Source organism: Mustela putorius, unplaced genomic scaffold (genome assembly GCF_011764305.1).
Source record: "Mustela putorius furo isolate JIRA1106 unplaced genomic scaffold, ASM1176430v1.1 tig00000174_pilon_pilon_pilon, whole genome shotgun sequence".
Lineage (NCBI taxonomy): Eukaryota > Metazoa > Chordata > Mammalia > Carnivora > Mustelidae > Mustela > Mustela putorius.
In genome coordinates, this window is record NW_025421304.1 from 44,323,677 (window position 1) to 44,343,285 (window position 19,609).

Here is a 19,609-nt window from a genome sequence, read left to right on the forward strand (position 1 = left end):
AAAGAGGACGAATACTGTGTAACGATGGCCACTCCCAGCTTTCTGGGTGACACAGAGTGACGCATGGAGGGAACAGGGTGAAATTCCCTTTCGAAATCATGACGACCAGCGGTTTTCAGAGCAAGAGGTTAGGAAAGGAACGTCCAAATTCCCCTTTCTTCTGCAGTGCCTGTCTGGAAACTTGTGGCTTCTAGTCTGTCCTCACCATGAGGGCAGGGGCCACAGAGGGGGCCTCCTCAGGGAGAGCACTTAAGTTCTGAGAAGGAGCCACTGGCGGATTTCAACCCTCCAGAGCCAGACGGAAAATGCGCTCTGTCCATGTCTGTCTGGTTCTGGCGGCCTGCAGAACCCCAGCTGCCCCCACCCCGCTCACCGGGACAGCAGGTGGCCCGCGTGGGGTGTGGCCCAGGGGCATAACCTCAGCCCGAATTTGCATCTAGTCGGGACGGCGCCTGGGAGCCTTGCGGGGCAGCTCCTTCGGGCCTCCCTGCCTCGGTCCCTGGCGGGAGGCACTTCCCCGAGCACCTGCGTGTGGTCCGAGCCGCGCACCCGGCGGCTCCCCCCGCTGCACGGAGCTTCGGCTCAGGGCGGGGAGACAAGCCGAAGCCCGCAAGCAGCCGCCCTCAGGAACTCCGGGGAGACGAAGCGCGGGGCTCCCCGCCCCGCCCCGGCCGCCCGGAGGAGCCCGACGACTCCGCGGCCCCGGGGACCGCCGCGGCGCGTGGCCGGGAGCTCGCCTCCGCCGTCGCCAGGCGCGGGCGCGGCCGGCCGGGTCTCGCGAGGTTCGCCGAGACTTCGCGCGGGGCCGCCCCTCGGTTGCCGGGAGACGGCGCGGCCTGGGCGGGGCGGGAGCCGCGGGTCTGCGGGCGGCGACGGGTCGGGCGCTCCGCAGCCATGGTGAGCGGGCGGCGGGAGCGGGCTGGGGTCCGCGCAGAGACACGCCTGGACGGGAGGTCTGGGTCCGCGGGACTCCAGTACGCGGAGACCCCAGCGCGGGGGGCCCGGAGCTCCGGGCGCCTGGAACGGAGGCCTTGGCGCTCTCGTGGCGTCTTCGGGGGCAGAGCACTGGCTGCCGGGGCTCCCGCATCCGGGGCTCCCGCATCCCGGGCCCCGCGCGCACTTGGAGCTGAGAGATCCGGGCTCTCCCGGATCCGGGGCTCACGGCGGGGCTCACGGACGTTCCCCCCCCCCCCCCACCCCGCCCCGGATCCGGGCTGGGGGTTGCACGCTGTCCGGGACAGAACCTGGGCCGGAAGGGTTTCCTGTCTGGAGGGAATTCTCAGTCCTCCGCATCCTTGAGACCTGGGGCGAGGGGCCCGGGGCCACACAGGGTCCCCGGGAGCACAGTCGGGTTCAGGGGATACCCAAGGACCTCCAGTCTCTGGGGTGGAGAGCCTGGGGCATACCGGAGTGGCTAGAGGTCCCTCTACACCGAGGGTTCCTGGACGGAGCCTCAGGGTTCAGGAGCTGCTGTTTCCTTGGAGAGCCTTGGAAGAGTCAGGCCCGTACCTAGAGGAGCAGGGTGGGACTCCCCGGCTGTCTCACCTTCAGGGCCCTCACCTGCCCCTCCACTCATGGTTTAGGGTTCACAAGAGCTTGTTTTCCAGGCAGATGCTGCAGGAGTGGGTATCAGCTGATGGGGGGGGCGTGCCTCCCCAGGAGCTATGCCTAGCCCCTGCATTTGGCTGTGAGTTGCCAAGTAGTTATGAAACTGGGCCACCTTCCCATGGGATGGACTTCTTAGAGCAGAGGGCTTGGAAGGACAGCAGGACGTTAGGAGTGAAGGTCTCAGTGCATGGGTTTTTAAAATCACCTGGAAACGGCCCCCAGAATCCTTAGGTTTGTCACTAGCTTGTTGGAATGGGGGATTTTCCTATTTTCTTTTTGCGTTTCTGTTTTCTAAGGTATCCATGTAAAAGTATTTTTGGTAATCATAAAGACGTTGCATGTCGACATACCTATACATACATAGAAATGTTAATAGAGACATTTAGACGCAGACACAGAAAGGTCAGAGAAACAGGTAGATGCGCACAAGCATGGGTCCCGGAGCTGGGAGAAAAGGTAGGGATTTGGAAATTCAGCACCTGCTTGAGGGGCTCTTGGGAACTGAGTGGAGGTGGGAGGCTCTTCCACCGTGTCCCTTGTTAGCAGCAGGCCGTACACTAGGAGCTGCTCCTGTGTGGCCACCCCTTGACAGAGCACCTATGGGGAGTGCCGTCTGCTTCAGCTCCTGACCAGGGTTCTCCGAAGGCGTTTTGTATTTGGAAGACAAGGCAGCCTCATGTTTCCACCTGTGATCCTTGCTCTGGACCATTTCTCCGTACACATACCCAGCAGTGTCTTGCAGGTTTCTCTAGGGTGGTCACCAAGCATTATCGCCAGCATGGTGACGTTTGACAGTTACTGTTGGGGTTCTTCCTGGCCAAGTAAATTTTGCATTCGTGCCCAGGATGTCTCGGCCTCATACCAAGGATTTAGAAGGAGTTTCTCCTACCTTCCTTTCTGAGGGAAAAAGTGTTCTCTTCTGAAAAGGAAGATTTGTCCTTGCTTTTCCCTCTGGGTGATTACGGGTGGGAAACCTTAGGGAAGGCACAGTGATGAGGTCCAGGTGGGACGTGAGATCTGGAGCAACAGGAGAGAAACCAGAACAGGTCCTCCTGTCCCAGTGTGCCCCGGGGGGTTAATCAGAGCCAGCCAGAAGCTGATGCCTTTAGAGAGCCTACCTTCCTCACCCAATCATCTCTTCTTTAATCAAAGGCACCCAAGAAGAAAGGGAAGAAAGGGAAAACCAAAGGTGCCCCCATTGTTGACGGGCTTGCTCCAGAGGACATGAGCAAGGAGCAGGTGAGCAAGGCCTTGGCCTAGTCCTGGGTTGGGATGGTGGTACTGCTGCTGTTCAGTGTTGTCTCTGGGGGTCTGCCTTCACGAACCTCTTTCAGCTGCCACCCACCACCCACCGCTTCCTCATCCATCTCCCCTCGGTCTGCTCCTGCACTTCTGTCCGTTTCCATCATTGGTTCCAAAGCTATCAAGTACAGTACATAGTAAAAAAAAAAAAAATGTAGCCATTTCGAAGAAATTTTTTTATAGGGTGGTAAGAATTTGGAAGGAAATGATTTTCTGATATAAAAACTACTTTTAGCTTTCTTCATTTTTTTAAAAAAAAAGTATTTATTTATTTTTCAGAGGTAGTGAGAGAGAGAGCACAAGCAGGGGCAACAGCAGAGGGCGAGCGAGAGGAGCACAATGCTGGACCCCATCACAGGACTTTGGGATCACAACCCGAGCCGAAGGCTGACACTTAACTGACTGAGCCACCTAGGTGCCCCTATTTTGTTTTTTTAAGACTTTATTTATTTATTTGACAATTCACAAGTAAGCAGAGAGGCAGGCAGAGAGAGAGAGGAGGAAGCAGGCTCCCCGCTGAGCAGAGAGCCCGATGCGGGGCTCGATCCCAGGACCCCGAGATCATGACCTGAGCCGAAGGCAGAGGCTTATCCCATTGAACCACCCAGGCACCCCTATTTTTATTTTTGTATTTTTAATAAGCTTTAATTTTTCCCCCTTTTTAAAAGAAAGATTTTAGTCATTTATATGAGAGAAAGAGAGAGGGAGAGGACAAGTGAGGGAGGTGCAAGGGAGAAGCAGAGTCCCCACTGAGCAGGGAGCCCAGCGTGGGGCGCGACCCGAGGACTCCGAGATCATGACCTGAGCCGAAGGCAGACGCTCAACCAACTTGAGACCCTAGGAGTCCCAGTAGGAATTATTTTAAGCCACTTGTCCACTTTGATGACATTAAGGGCCAGAGAACATAATTGAATAATTATAATTTCAATTAAAAGGCACCTAAAAATTGCAACATATGGTGAGCCATGAGTGCAATGTTAGTGCCTCTTCCAGCCGCCATGTTGATGAGTGACTGGCAGGTGTGTGCTAGGGACCTATTGGGGGTTCCATGTCAGCTTGTGTGTTTGTGTTAATAAACCTATCTTTCTTTTGATAGTTTTTTTTTTTTTTTTTTTAGATTTTGTTTGTTTATTTGACAGAGTGAGAGAGATCACAAGTAGGCAGAGAGGCTGGCAGAGAGAGAGAGGAGGAGAGAGCCCAATGAGGGGCTCCATCCCAGGCCCCTGAGATCATGACCTGAACCGAAGGCAGACGCTTAACCCACTGAGCCACCCAGGCGCCCCTTTTGATAGTTTTTAAAAAGAGATGTGTTTATTTGAGAGAGAGAGCAGATTCCCTGCTGAGCTCAGGGCCTGCCACACGGCTCGATCCCAGACTCCTGAGCTTTTTACCTGATCCAAAACCAGGAGTTGGAGGCTTCACCGACTGAGCCACTCAGGTGCCTCTGTTTGGATGGTTTTAGGATAAGGTGTAAATACAAAGGTACGTTAGAGAGTTGGGCAGAGGCCAGTGCACAGGGGTGAAGAGTTGCTTGATTTGATTTGACTTTTTTTAAAGGTAGAAGTGTTTCTTTCTTTTTCTTTAAGATTTTATGTGTTTGAGAGAAGGAGAGAGAAAGCACAGAGATGGAGTAAGACGGAGAAGCAGGCTCCCTGCCCAGCCGGGAGCCTGATGCGGTGCTCGATCCCAGGATTGAGATCAGGATCTCACTCAGATCATGACCTGAGCTAAAGGCAGATGCTTCACCGACTGAGCCCCCCAGGCACCCTGAGTTGTTTTATTTTATATGCAGAGAAGCCACAGGCAGTTTAAGCAGATGGTGATGGGTTCAGGTTTGTGTTGGAGGGATCACTGGGGCTGCTGCGTGGGGGCTGGACAGCACGTCCCATCGCCCCAGCACTCGAGCTGTTTCTTGTCTCTGTGGATACAGAATGTGACATAGCAGTGATCGCTCAGCATGTGCGGGACTGACAACCTCAGAACTATCCAGGGTCCAGGCAGGGCTGAGGGGTTGGGGACTGTAGTCTGTTCTTTGGATGCTTACCCTATGGACATTGTGCTACAGGGTGGTATGTTTTCTGATTTTTTTTTTTTAAAGATTTTATTTATTTATTTGACAGAGAGAGATCACAGTAGACAGAGAGGCAGGCAGAGAGACGGAGAGGGAAGCAGGCTCCCTGCTGAGCAGGGAGCCCAATGCGGGACTCGATCCCAGGACCCTGAGATCATGACCTGAGCCGAAGGCAGCGGCTTAACCCACTGAGCCACCCAGGTGCCCCATGTTTTCTGATTTTTAAAGAGAAACTAGGATCTGTGTATTTATAAGAAATCTGAATATTGAGTGAAATCTGATACCATGAGCCAGTCAAAGTAGGTAGCCTGGATGTCCCAATTATTTATTTCTTTAATTTAAATTTTACTTACTGATATTCAGTGTGTATTGGTTTCAGGAGGAGAAATCAGTGATTCGTCACCTCCATAGAACACCCAGTGCTCATCCTCAGTGCCTATCACTTATCTATCCCGTCTCCCACCCACCACCCCTCCGTCAACTCTCAGCTTAGTCTCCATTGTTAAGAGTCTCTTATGGTTGGGGCGCTTGGGTGGCTCAGTTGTTAAGTGCATTCAGCTGGGGTCATGATCCTGGGCTCCTAGGATTGAGTTCCACATGGGGCTCCCCGCTCAGCGGGGAGCCTGCTTCTCCCTCTCCCTCTGCCTGCTGCTCTGCCTACTTGTGCTCTCATTCTTTCTGTTGAATAAACAAATAAAATCTTAACAAAGAAAAAAAAGGAGTCTCTTATGGTTTATCTCGCTCTTTCTCTTTCCCCCTGCCCCCTTGCCATATGTTCATCTGTTTTCTTTCTTAAATTCTACAGTGTGAGTGAAATCATACGGTGTTTGTCTTTCTCTGACTTATTTCACTAGCATAATACCCTCTTGCTCCATTCATGTTGTTGCAAATGGCAAGATTTCATTCTTTTTGATGGCCGAGTAGTGTTCCATTGCGTTTATGAACCACATCTTTTTTTTTTTTTTTAAAGAACTTTTTATTTATTTTATTTATTTTTTTTTTAAGATTTTATTTATTTATTTGACAGAGAGATCACAGTAGGAGAGAGGAAGGGAAGAGATCACAGAGAGAGAGGAAGGGAAGCAGGCCCCCTGCTGAGCAGAGAGCCCGATGTGGGACTCGATCCCAGGACCCTGAGATCATGACCTGGGCCGAAGGCAGTGGCTTAACCCACTGAGCCACCCAGGCGCCCTATGAACCACATCTTTATCTTTTAGTACTGTGAGGACCTATTTAGCCAGAGGCTTCCATCCAGGTTAAACAATAACCTTGTTGTTGAACCGTTAAACTGCCCCTGCTCCCCTTCCCCCAGGGGACTTACTTAAAAACAAGTCCCTTGGAGACTTCTGATCAGTGGGAGGTTGCATACTGTCTCCTAGCTACCAAGGAGTATGGCAACCCCCCGCTTTGGGAGCCTTTTGGGTGCCAATCCTAACCAAGGTGTTAGGCTAGGTCAAATGTCTACTATAGGGTAAATTGTAATTCAATTGGTCACTTATATGTGACCTAACATAACTGTGGAGTTTCCTCTGTGTGTTACAATCTCATCGGCCACCTGTGCGTGGTCAGGCGCAATCACATGGCCTTTGTCCTTGAAGCTAGTCTGTGAAACAGAGAAAGGTTGCCCTCTCTTGTAAGAGGTGTGGCCCCAAACATTCGGTTTGATTCTTGACGCTTGGCGCAAAATAAAGCTTTGCTTGACCTTTGCTTTATATCAGTCTCGCTCCTTTAATCACTAACCCATTATTGGGGGGCATATCAGCGCCATCTTCTTTTAATAGCATCGGTTGATGAACATCTGGACTCTTTCCAGAGGTTGGCTATTGTGGACGTTGCTGGTATAAAATTGGGGTGCATGTGACCCTTTGGATCCTTACTTTTGTGTCCTTTGGGTAAATACCCAGTAGTGCGATTGCTGGGTCTTAGGGTAATTCTAGTTTTAACGTCTTGAGGAACCTCCATGCAGTTTCCCAGAGTGGCCGCACCAGCTTGCATTCCCACCAACAGTGCACGAGGGTTCCCCTTTCTCTGCATCGTCGCCAAATCTGTTGTTTCCTGACTTGTTAGTTTTAGCCATTCTGACTGGTGTGAGGTGGTGTCTCACTGTGGTTTTGGTTTGTATTTCCCTGATGCTGAGTGATGTGGAGCCCTTTTTCATGTGTCTGTTGGCCATCTGGATGTTGTCTTTGCAGAAATGTCTATTCAGGTCTTCTGCCCGACTCTCGACTCTGATTGGGTTGTTTCTTGGGTGTTGAGTTTGATAAGCTCTTTCTAGATTTTGGATACTAACCCTTTATCCAATACATTGTTTGCAAATGTATTTTCCCATTCTGGGCCACCTTTAGGTTGTTTCTGTAGCTTTTTATCTTGATGAAGTCCCAGTAGTTGATTTTTGCTTTTGTTTCCCTTGCCTCTAGCGATGTAGAGAACCAAGTCTTGATGGAAAGGAAATTCTCAAGGAAGCTAAGAGCCTGCCTCACTTTTCTCTTAAATTTAACCTATTTGCAGATTTGGCTGCCATTGGCTTTGGACCAGGCCTTTTTGATGCTAGCTGGTCTTCTGGTTTTATATATATATTTTTGCTTAACATGTATCTTTAGAGGTGAGTGTTTTAAAATTAGCATTATTCTGTGAATATGTGTATATGGTGCCACACTATTTCATATCCATGTGTCTTTGGGCCGTATAATCTTCCAGTAGATTTACTCTAATTTCTCAATCATTTCCCTATTTAAAATTATCTTAGATTATTTCCTTAAAAGAATTTTTAAAAATTTTATTTATTCATTTGAGAGAGAGAGACAGAGATGGTGACAGAGAGCAGAAGTGGGGAGGGAGAAGCAGACTCCCTACTAAGCAGGGAGCCCGACATGGGGCTCTATCCCAGGACCCCAGGATCATGACCTGAGCCGAAGGCAGATATTTAACCAACTGCCAAGGTGCCTCCTTAAAAATTTTTTAAAAAGATTTATTTATTTATATGAGAGGGAGGGAGAGAGAGAGAGAGAGAGAGAGAGTGTGTGTGTGTGTGTGTGTGTGTGTGTGTGTGCATGTGCGCTGGGGGAGGGGCAGAGGGAAAGAGCCTTTAGGCAGACTCCCTGCAGAGTGGGGACCCAGGCAGTGGCTCTAACGCATCACTCCATGAGAGCATGACCTGAACCTACCGAGAGAGTAGGACTCTCAGGCCACCCAGGTGCCCCTTTTGATGTCGTGATAATGGTGTGACTACTATATTTGAGCAGAAAGCTCTTGTGTTCTTTTGAGAAATTTCTGTCATCTGAATTCCCAGGAATGGAATAAAAGATATAATCATTTTATGTTTATTAGCCACATTCGAGATCTTTCTGCTATTTTCTGAATGTGTCCTGTCTTTGGGCCTTCCTAGCATCCTGTTTTCATTTCTTACCTTTAGTTTTTCTTGTTCTTAGGTGAGACTGGCCCTCCTTTCTTCTTGGCACTGGGTGGGCCCCTGCTGGGCCCTCACGGCTCTGCCCTGCCTGGCAGGTGGAGGAGCACGTCAGCCGCATCCGCGAGGAGCTGGACCGGGAGCGGGAGGAGCGCAACTACTTCCAGCTGGAGCGGGACAAGATCCACACCTTCTGGGAGATCACGCGGAGGCAGCTGGAAGAGAAGAAGGCCGAGCTGCGGAACAAAGACCGGGAGATGGAGGAGGCTGAAGAGAGGCACCAGGTTGAGATCAAGGTTAGTGGGGCTGACTGGCCTATCCCTGCGGGACATGCCTCATGGAACAGCAGAGCTGGACGGGGGCCCGGGGGGAGCATTTTCTCTCCTCCGGTGCAGCCCTTTACCGTGAGAAATGAAGGTATTTCTTGCAGAAGAGTGTGTGTGTGCAGGGCACCCACAGATTCAGGACTGTGTGTGAGTGTGCAGGAGTGTGTGTGTGCGAGTGTGTGCTGGGGTGTGTGTGCGAGTGTGCAGGGACGTGTGTGTGCGGGTGTGCAGGCCATCACCTGCTCCCGCTGTGTGCAGGTGTACAAGCAGAAGGTGAAACACCTGCTGTATGAGCATCAGAACAACCTGACGGAGATGAAGGCCGAGGGCACTGTGGTCATGAAGCTGGCGCAGAAGGAGCACCGCACGCAGGAGGGAGCACTGCGCAAGGACATGCGGGCGCTGAAGGTGGAGCTCAAGGAGCAGGAGCTGGCCAACGAGGTGGTGGTGAAGAACCTGCGGCTGGTAGGTGTGAGGGCGCTGGGGTCTGACGGGCCGCTGGGGACCGCGAACTCCTGGTCATTCAGCAGAACTGGGAATTCATATTTCCCTTAGCAGTTCCCTGCATTTTGGCAATTACTTGAAATAAAAATAAAAATAATGAAAAGCATGCAGCCAGACACATCCCGTTTGGGAACCAGGTACAGTCTTGTGTCTTAGACTGAACCACAGACAGACTCCCCAGGAGGGAAGTCCCACTCAGTGTCTTCCGCCACGTGCTGCTGACCCCTGACACCTGGCTGCTCTCCGTGGGGACTCTCGGACATTTAGAAACACACACAACCATTAGAGTGTCCAGCGTGTGAGCCCCCGGGTGGTGGGAAGTGTCTCGTGCAAGCTGGGCTGATGAGCACGCGGCTGACTGGTCCTTTCTTGGGGAGGCTGGGGGCTTCCAGGTGGAGGCTGAAATGCATTTGCTGAGTATCTGTAAGACACAGGCCCCGGTCTGGTTTCTGGGAACATATGGGGAACAGGAATGATAGAAACACCGCCCATGGATGTCTGATGGCTCGGGAAGGAGCCAGGAGACAGAATGGAGGGTGGACGTGTCTACATATCCACAGACAGGAGTGCTATGGGGAGAACAGAGCAGGGAGGAAGGTGCTGGAGATCAGGGCGGGAGAGGCATTTTTCTACCAGGAGTTCTGGGAATGGCTCATGGAGAAGCTGACATTTGGGCAAAGGCTGGAAGGAGGGGTTGCTGAGCCCGGCGTAGGGAGACAAGGTCTGAAGAGGAGCAGGGATGGGCCAGTGTGGAGGCGCAGAGGAGTGAGGGGCGAGGAGGCCAGGGAGATGGGTCAGAGCTTGTCGGCATCAGGAACCCCAGTTAGGGGCTTTGACCCAGGCTGAGTTGGTGGATGTTTGGAGGATTTGGGCAGGGGGAAGGTGGTTCAACTGATTTTTCTAAGGCTCCTTCCTGGCTGCAACACATTTGCCTCATGCCTGGAGGCAAGCCAGCCTCCTCGGAACTAGGAAAAAACTCAGTAACAGTGCAGGCTTTGCAGTGAAGCTGGAGGCTGAAGTCTTGGTCGCGGGAATTGTCTGGTCTTTGCTGATACAAGTACAGCCTGGGCTGGTTTCTAGTGAAGCTGGTCATGTGAGACCGCCTGCTCACCTGAGGCCTGGGTTTGGAGTAGTTACGTGGTTAGTTCCCCTTTGTGCAAAAACATGACTCTGAACAATAATGTCAGTTCTTTATTCAAAATGGTTACGTGTAACTGTCAACATACTTTTCAAGCCCCAGCTGAGGCAGGTCAGCAGGCATCGGAAAGAGCCTGCAGCTCTGTGTAGGTGTGGCCAGTGGTCCATAGCCTGTGGGCAGACCAAGCCAAAGGCCAAGCATGGTTGTAGTGTTTGGAACATCTGTTCACTTTGTGTTGAGCTCAGAGGTGACTTTAGCTGAGGAAGTGGAATGACGAAACATGGAGGTGACCACAACCACATCACTCTGAGCAGGGGGCATGAGCTTGGACACGAGGGGAAGCCAGCGCCCAGCAGGACCGCTCCGGGTTTTCTGGGCTGTATTTTCCATACGCCTGAGGGGCCAGGCCAGCCCCAGGGAGAGGCTTCTGTGTGTGTCTGGTAACGGCCAGCTTCTCTCCCTTGCAGAAGCACACGGAGGAGATCACCAAGATGCGGAATGACTTTGAGAGGCAGGTGCGAGGTCAGTGTCTCGTGGATCCACTGTGAGCCCCTGCCAGAACCCCTCCCACCGGTGGTCATTAACCTTCAGGGCTTGTTAGCCCAGTGCACAGAGACCGGGCTACAGCAGCCCAGACATGCACAGAAAAGATGGGATAGTTTTCGAGGCTGATGGATGGCCCCAAATCCCAGAAGATCTTATTTCTGTACGAGCCGGGGAGGCTGTGAGCACTGTCTCCTTCCCTGCTCTTGGCAGTTGAAGCAGGTACCCGTTTCCAGTCTCATGGGCAGTATTCTTAGAATAGTCTTTTCCGTGGCTGCTGGCCTGAGGGGCTCCCGTTTGAGAAATCTGTGTGGTTTACTGATGCAGCTCTCTCCCTCGCCAGCCACACTGCCGTGGGAGCAGCCGACTCTCAGTCAGTGGGAACCCTGGTTCTGGGATCGACTAGCCATGCCTGGTATAGGCCACGGAAGGCTGGCCGTGGTGTGTGTGTGCCACATGTGTCAGCCGTGAGCTTGTCCGCATAGCGCTCGTCCCCGGGGTGTTCCTGGGCTGTGTCTGTAGGTTCCGTCTCTGCTTGGAGCCGTCAGGCCCCCGTTCCTCCGTGTGCTTCTGCCTTTCAGAAATTGAGGCCAAGTATGACAAAAAGATGAAGATGCTCAGGGATGAGCTCGACCTGCGGAGAAAGACCGAGATCCACGAGGTGGAGGAGAGGAAGAACGGCCAGATCAACGCGCTGATGCAGCGGCACGAGGAGGCCTTTACAGACATCAAGAACTACTACAACGACATCACCCTCAACAACCTGGCGCTCATCAACTCCCTCAAGGTGCCGCGCGAGGGCGGCGGGCTCCACGCCCCTGCGTAGACAGATACCCACTGTCCTGGCCGCAGCTGCATCGGTGACGTGCCTGCTGCAGACTCGGGCTGGAAGCAGCACGCCGTACGCAGCGCAGACCGGTGGATGGAACAGGGTGCACGGGCCGGGCAGAAGCCTGTGCAGAGCTGCAGGGGGAGGCGTAGCGAGGCTGCCCGGTGCTGGTGTTGTCACCTAGTGGGGGGGTAGTGACCATCCCTACTGTCCCTACCCCTGGGGACTGTCCCCTACCCCTGGGGGCTGTCCCCGGGGTCCCGAGAGCAGCATGATATCACTGGCATGGAGGCCGCCTTCCTAGAAAATTCCAAATAAGTTCCCATAGTGCAGAGTCCCTCTGAGTGGTTACACGCAAGCGGTCTGGGACTTGAGGACCATCCTTCCTGGGCGGGAGGGCTCGCGGCCCTCACCCCTGAAGACCACAGTTCCCTCAGCTCTGCCTGCTGAACCTCCCGCACCCCGTCCTGGTTCCGACAGGAGCAGATGGAAGACATGCGCAAGAAGGAGGACCACTTGGAGAAGGAGATGATGGAGGTGTCCACGCAGAACCGGCGCCTGGCAGACCCCCTCCAGAAGGCTCGCGACGACATGAATGAGATGCAGAAGAAGCTGGGCAGCTACGAGAGAGACAAGCAGATCCTGCTGGTGGGCTCCCTCGTGTCCCTCCCTCAAACTCAGGACCCGGGTGCCGAGTCACCGGGTGCCCCTGAGCCAGCTCTGTCGGATGGTTATTTTGGGGCTGCCGCCCTCCACAAGTCTGTTCTGTAGATGCCGGATCCTCAATCCTTTCTTCTGCTGCTTTTTTTCTCTCCAGCGCACAAAAGCACGTTTGAAGGTCACGGAGAAGGAGCTGAAGGACCTGCAGTGGGAACATGAGGTGCTCGAGCAGCGGTTCGTCAAGGTGAGCAGACGCCAGGCTGGCCCTGCCGGGAGCCTGGAGTGGGAGCCGGAGCGGGAGCCGGAGCCAGAGTGGGAGACGGAGCCGGAGCCGGAGCGGGAGTGGGAGTGGGAGCCGGAGCCAGGAGGGACCTCTCTTGTCACCCGGCTCTGCAGCCAGAGTGGCTGGAGTCCTGGTGCCCACCGCTCGTTCTGTGAGGCTTGATGGGGTGATGAGGCAGAAAGCTGCAGCCCGCCCTGTGGACGGCCCCGGGGTCTCACCGAGAGTAGCCGCCCTGTGGGGAGACACTTGCTCCCCATTCTCCTTCCTGCAGGCTCAGCTGCGAGACCTGTGCAGGCACCTGGCCCCTGGTGCCTGGGGTCGGTCTTTCTCTTCTGTATGCGTGTGTCTCCGTGCTGAGGCGTTAGGCACGCCTGGTAAGGAGGTCGGGGCAAGCTGTCTGTGAGCGAGCGCGAGGCCCCCTGCTCAGCGCGTCCTCACCCGTGGGGCCGCCCCCTGGATTCTCGCAGACGTCTCCCTGCGTGCCCTGGGCAGCTGGGGCGTCATGCCTGCCCCACAGCGCACTTCCCTAGAGTCATCTCCCCTGGGCTCGAGCCTGCAGGTGACACGGTGCGTGTAGCCAGTTCCCCGCACATGGAGCTCTGTTTCTATCCTTTGCTGCGGCAAACGTGCAGCCACAGTCATCCTTCTAAGTTCATTTTTTCTTTGTTTTAAATATTTTGTTTATTTATTTGAGGGAGAGAGAGTGATCGAGCAGCACCAGTAGGGGGAAGGGCAGAGGCAGAGGGGAAGCAGGCTGCCCACGGAGCAGGGATCCCGATGTGGGGCTCGATCCCAGGTCCCTGGGATCATGACCTGAGCTGAAGGCAGATACTGAACTACCTGAACCCCCTAGGCACCCCTTAAATTTCTCTCTGTGTAACTGTGAGCATCTCCTTCTGGGAAGTCAGTCCCTAGCCATGGGGTTGGCATTGGGAATTTGGATAGAGTCTGCCCAGAGGGCTGTTCTGAGTGTGATCTTGCCTGAAGTGCCCAGGGGGCCTGTCCTGCCTGTGCCACTGTCACTAACTCAGAACTGCCCGTGGGATCGGGTTGAGAATGTGTCCCTGAGTGTGCTTTTGTCAGAGATGCGGGCAGATCAGCCCTGTCCTTGTGAGCATGTCCGCCCTTTCTCACCTAATGGAACTTCACGGTCACAGACTGATTACAGAAGGGCCATCACATGTGCAGCCACCTACAGAGAGGCCTCGGAGGGTCCTGTTCACTGCCGGCTGCTGGCCGGCTAAGAGAAGAGCCCTCAGGTTACCTTAGGAGTGAAGAGGGTGTGTGTCAGGGGGAGAACATGCAGACTGTGCAGAGGCCGTGCTGGAGCTGGGTACTCTGCCCCCTCCTCTTCTGTTGGGATGTCATTCGAGGCGTGGGCCGTAGTCAGTGTTCTCTGAGAAAACCACGGGTGCTGATGTGTCCATGTTCTGTAGACCAAAGGGACAGGGACTGGATTGAAGCCTGTCTGGGGAAAGCTGTACAGTCAAGAGAAGGATACAGTGCTGTGGCTTTGAGCAGGGGATTCTCTCTCTAGCTGTAAGATGTGCTTTTACACCTGTAGAGAACATTCTGGAAGGGGTTACGCTGTATGTTCACATGGTGGCCTCTGGGAAGTTGGGTTAAAGGGTGTTTACTTTTTTTTTTTTTTTTAAATTTTAGTTATTCATTTGAGACAGAGCGAGAGAACATGGGTGTGGGGCAGAGGGAGAAGCAGACTCCCCACAGAGCAGGGATCCCAATGCAGGGCTCAACCCTGGGACTCTGGGATCAGGACTTGAGCTGAAGGCAGATGCTGAACCCACTGAGCCTCCCAGGTGCCCCAAGGGGTGTTTACTTTTTATACTTACACAGTCTTGCTTTTTTACAGTGACAGTGAAAAGCAAGAGTTAGAAGGTAAAAAAAAACACCTTTGTTTCTTGACAGGTGGTTGGCCCCAGAGCTATTGTCTAGATCTGCTGTTAGTGGGCCATGCCGACCTGTGGGGGTCTGGGATCTGGGGCTTGCCGAGGGGGTGGGTCCCTAGGAGCCCCTCTCCCCCAAACACTGCTAACCCTTACCCTTTGATCTCACGTAGGTGTGATCAGGAACGTGTCTTACCTGAGCCTTCTGCCCAGACCCAGGGCCCCAGCCCCGCTGTGGGGCCTCGCCAGCCCTCACCGGGGTACCCTGTTGCTTCCTGAAGCAGCTTAGTAGCGGCGGGTCCAATTAGCGCTTCCTCCTACCTTCCACAGTGTGGACGGCGGCACACCTTCCATTCCATCACAGAGAGTGGGTATGCAGGCAGTGTAGACAACACTCAGAGGTAGAAGGGGCTCACTCTGCAGATGGGTTCAGGGGCACAGGTGGGAGGCGGCTTCTCCCCAGCGAGCCTCCCCCAGGGCAGGTGGCGTCTCTGGCTGTCACTGCCTGTCCCCTCAGGTGCAGCAGGAGCGGGATGAGCTGTACAGGAAGTTCACGGCGGCCATCCTGGAGGTGCAGCAGAAGGTGGGCTTCAAGAACCTGGTTCTGGAGCGGAAGATGCAGGCGCTGAGTGCTGCCGTGGAGAAGAAGGAGGCACAGTTCAATGAGGTGCTGGCAGCCTCCAACCTGGACCCCGCGGCGCTGACCCTCGTGTCCCGCAAACTGGAGGTGGGTCCCAGGCTGCAGCACCCCATTCCGGTCCCTCAGCTGGCATCCGGGGCTCAGGCCGGGGTCGCGTGTTGGATGCGTGTGTGTGTCTGGCCTCTGTCTCTCCAGTGGGGACTTGCTGTGGACGTTGGGGAGGGACCATTATGGGTTTCCTGTGCTTGGGCACCGACAGGGCCTGCAGACATCTGTCCCCAGGCCCCCCGGCTCTCTCTTGCTTCGTGCTTCACCAGTCCCTTCTCGACCTCTTGGCCCCTTCTGGCCCTGGGCCCACGGCCGTCCATGCTCACAATAGGGTTAGCTCAGCCTGGACAGCACCTCAAGCTGCTCTCAATATTCGGGCCTTGTGCTTCTCAGGCATCGGTGACAAGCCTAGAGACAGGCCCGGGGCACAGCTGAACCTATGAGCTCCTAGCCGAGGCCACCGCCACAGTCTGCCCTGGACGCAAAGATGGCCTGCTTGATGTGGGCTGTAGGCAGTTGGGACGGGGACATACAGGGCAGCGTGGTGGGGGCTGGGGCAGGCTTCCCAGAGGGAGTTTAAGGTCTGAGCAAAGCCTAGAGTGTTTGGTCTTGAGTTCGCAGTTCTTTGTGGTGGTCCCCTCTGCGTGGGCTGTCTTGGGCACAGGGGGAGCATTCAACAAGACAGGTGAAGTCTGGGCCTCACCAGGATGTGTCACAGAAAGAACAGGCTAGGCCAGAAAGGGGGTCTCTTGCTGCTGGGAAGTGTGGTTGTGCGGGGATCCTGGTCACCTGGGTGACCTGCAGCCCTCAGGCCCGAGGCAGCCCCAGGTGCAGTGTCCCTGTGGGTCTGCACGTCTCCATGGAGAGGCCCAGGGAGGGGCGGCCAGCTTGTCCCAGACACAGCATCTTCCAGGCTGCTCTTCCTTTGTGGAGAAACAGACCTGAGTCTGGGGATCACAGAGGCTTCACTGCGCAGGTATTTCATCCTGGGAAGCACACAGCAGCGTTTGTCAGGTGGTCAGTCAACGTGCAGTGATGTCGTCTGCTCTCTCGACACCCAGGCCCAGAGGGTTGACCTTTGGGTCGCCTAATCTTTCCATAAAGCCCTTTATGGGGGCCTGGGTTGCTCACTTGATTACGTATCTGTCTGATTCTTGGTTCCACTCAGGGCCTGATCCCATGGGTGGTGGGTTTGAGCCCCGAGTCAGGCTCCACGTGGAGTCTGCTTGAGATTCTGTCTCTCCCTCGCCCTCTGCACCCCTTTTCTCTTTCTCTCTCAGATAAATTGATCTTTAAAAAAAAAAAAGCCCAAACACTGCAGGCTGGCTTCCTGCCCACCTGGCCTTGACCTGAGGCTCTCAGCTCCCACCAGGTGCTATTGTATACGTGTATGCCCCTTGCTGCTTGGGTGTTGGGGGGAGTGCAGAGCTGAGGGAGGAGGGCAGAGCCAGCTGGACAGGGCAGTTCCGAAGCGTGTTGGGTGTGCATGAGTGTGAGGCTGGTGAGGAGCCATGGGTGTGTTCTGGGTGTGGTGGGCTGCATCAGACAGAGCCCCCTGGGAAGGCAGGTGGGACGAAGGACTTGTTGTTCCCAGACATGTTGCTGACGGAGGACAGCTGGGCAGGCTGCAGAGACGTGGTGTCTCTTTCTGGCTGAGACCAGATACCATTCCAGGCAGCGGCGCGTGCCAGCTCGGCGGGCGGCAGGGTCTGTGGGGCTGGAGCCACTTGGAACAGGGTCTTGGGGCCTGGGGTGGTGCTGCCCCATGGGGGGCATAGTGCGGGCTGGCAGCACCGGGCACTGGAGACCGGGGGTCCGTCTCACTCCTTGTCCTGACTTGTGAACACTGCCAGGCAGAGAGCAAGGGCGCTTTTGGAAACGGAAGAGCTTTCCTGCCTCTGCTGTTGGGAAGGGCGGCTGGTCCTGGGGCTGCGTAAGGCTTTGCGGCCAGCAGTCCTGATGGAGGGATCAAATCAACCCCATCGACAGTGGTCGCTGCAGCTGTGACCATGGGCCAGGGCCTTTTCTTGTCCGTCCCCTGGCTTGCCCAGAGGAACCCTCCCAGGAGGGCCCCTCCCTGGACCTTGGTTGGCCTGGCTTCTCTGCCTTTGTTTCTCCCTTCCCACCATCTAGACGGTTTCCTTGGAGAGAGCCGGGCCCTGTTTTCCCTTTCTCCTTCCAAGAGCTTTCCACACTGGCCGGCTGCTGCCTGTGTGGATGTACACACTGGTGGACCCTAGCGCCATTCCCTGCATGGCTGAGATCTCCTGCTGGGGCCCCGAGACCCCCACCAATCCCTGTCTGCCTCAGCCCAGAGATAGGCTCAAACTCAGGTCTACCCTTCTCTCCCTAGGACGTTCTCGAATCAAAGAACAGCACCATCAAGGACTTGCAGTATGAGCTGGCCCGGGTCTGCAAGGTACCTGGAGCCCCTGCCCCCTCTCGGGGCCCCACCTTGTCTACACCTTGGAGGTACACATGGCCTGAGGCTGTCTGGGCCTTTTCAGGTCACTCAGTGTGTGGCCTGGGCTGCATCCCCACAACTCTAGCTACTGTTCTGGTGTCCCTTCCGGGGTCTGCTCAGTGGCTATCTGGTAAGTGAGGGCAGTTTGTCCAGCACGCTCTGTTCTTGTCTCTCATGTGACCCTTGCTCTTGGTGACCTGGGCTCTGGGGTGATTGGATGGGCTTCCTTCACGGAGGGGACAGCTACGAGTCAGTCCAAACTTTTCTCGCTCCTTGTAAGTCTGATGAAAGCTGCACACCCCATCCACACCAAATGCACACATGAGCATGGAGGCCTCCTGCTGGGGAGGGCAGTGAGGGCCCTGAGAACCCGAGAGGCCTGGGCCCTCTCCCTGGAGGTCCTGCCTCTGTGGCGGAGGCCACAGCCTTGTCTGGGCTTTGCCTGTGGGGAATGCAGACACAGTGCTGCCCATGGACACACTCCCCCTGAGAAGCCACCCCATAAGTGTGACTCACATAAGCCTGTAAATGTGCAGGGTGGGGCCGGCTTCCTGGGTCTGTATGCCTTGGGGTGTGGAAGCCCAGGAGGGAGGCAGGGCCTGCCACTGGCGCTGGGCTCCATGGTGACCCGATCTCCCTGGGCCTCTCTTCGGCCCTGCCCCTCTGGGCCCTTCCTTTAGCTGCTGCGGTATCCCGTGGTATTTACACACACAAAATTAGGGCCATTTACTGTGTGCAGGTCTGGGGGAATGTCTGCCCCCTAGAGAAGGGCGAGAGCCAGGGCCCAGCCCCCAGGTTCTCTCTGGAGCTTGGCCGCAGTTCACCCTTGCAGTCGCTGCTCCAAGCTCCAGCACTGTTCCCTTGATGATGGTGAGGATAATGAGCCCTTCTGAGTTTTAATCTGAGTCAGGCCCGGCTCTAAGCGTTTCACACGCATCAGCTCTTCAAACCCTCACGACCATCCGATGCAATCCACTCTCCAGAAAATAGCCATTTTCCAGAGAGGGGAACAGGAACCTGGCTTCACATTGGCCCCACCAGCACTCTCTGCCCAGGCCTTAGCCTTCCTGGGATGGGGGGCAGGAGACAGACAAAGCAGGGAGGCTCCGTAAGGTCGAGCACGTGCACGTGGAAGGTCATATCCGGGAAGTCAAGGATGACCAGTTTGATTGGGAAATGCCTGATAGAGAACCAGGAGCGTGCTCAGGAGTGTGCACAGGTCTGCTGAGTCTGTGTCTTCTGCCTCAGTTTCCCCATCTTTGAAAGAGGAATGACGACAGCATTTCCCAGTGTGAATTACTTGAGTTCATGTACATAAAAGCGCCCATGACCAGGTGTGGCCTACTGCGAGCTGCCGTAAAGGCTCGCTGTGCGGGTTTCCACTGCCAGCCTCCTGTGGCCTCCAGAGCCGCGGGGGCCTGGGCTGGAGTCTGCCTTGGTGTCGGCCTCTCCCTCCTAACGCTGCCCTCACCCTGCAGGCCCACAACGACCTGCTGCGCACCTACGAGGCGAAGCTCCTGGCCTTTGGGATCCCTCTGGACAATGTGGGCTTCAAGCCTCTGGAGACAGCTGTGATTGGGCAGACGCTGGGCCAGGGCCCTGCAGGACTCGTGAGCACCCCAACTTAGCACCTGCCCAGGACTGCTCCCCAGATGACCTGCTCTTTCACCAAGGACAGGGGCTGTTGGTTTTTTAGATTTGTATCGTCTGCCAATGAAGGTTTTCTACATTTGCTCTGTGTCCCGCTGCCTTTCTGTGTGGAGGAGAGGCACCTCCTGGGCCCATGGCACCCTGACCACCCCCTTCCTTGCTGTCCGTCCGTCTGTGCTTACCCTGCCCACCTCCCCACCTCAGGGCCCGGGCAGGACTCACAGAGCCCAGGA

General features: G+C 55.2%; 1 protein-coding gene across 3 annotated transcripts; it reads left to right on the plus strand.

Annotated features, from left to right (window-relative positions):
- The first annotated feature begins 838 nt into the window (after positions 1-838).
- Positions 839-19,458, plus strand: GAS8 (growth arrest specific 8). 3 transcript variants are annotated; one of them, XM_013056882.2, is made up of 11 exons: positions 839-897; positions 2,761-2,847; positions 8,486-8,683; positions 8,972-9,178; positions 10,823-10,877; positions 11,480-11,685; positions 12,208-12,375; positions 12,545-12,631; positions 15,092-15,301; positions 17,616-17,856; positions 19,205-19,458. In XM_013056882.2, exons 1-11 carry the CDS (start codon positions 895-897, stop codon positions 19,420-19,422), a joined length of 1,680 nt encoding a protein of 559 aa, XP_012912336.1. In that variant the 5' UTR covers positions 839-894; the 3' UTR covers positions 19,423-19,458. The 3 variants fall into 3 exon arrangements, with proteins under 3 accessions (XP_012912336.1, XP_044932444.1, XP_044932445.1); XM_045076509.1 differs by having other exon boundaries at positions 17,616-17,681; XM_045076510.1 differs by lacking the exon at positions 839-897 and having other exon boundaries at positions 8,410-8,683.
- Positions 19,459-19,609: the final 151 nt, after the last annotated feature.

Excerpts from the sequence above, each read along its gene's own strand:
- GAS8 (XM_013056882.2), top strand. Across the intron at positions 10,878-11,479 it reads CTTTGAGAGGCAGGTGCGAG|AAATTGAGGCCAAGTATGAC; the intron begins GTCAGTGTCTCG and ends TCTGCCTTTCAG. Across the intron at positions 17,857-19,204 it reads GTCTGCTCAGTGGCTATCTG|GCCCACAACGACCTGCTGCG; the intron begins GTAAGTGAGGGC and ends CTCACCCTGCAG.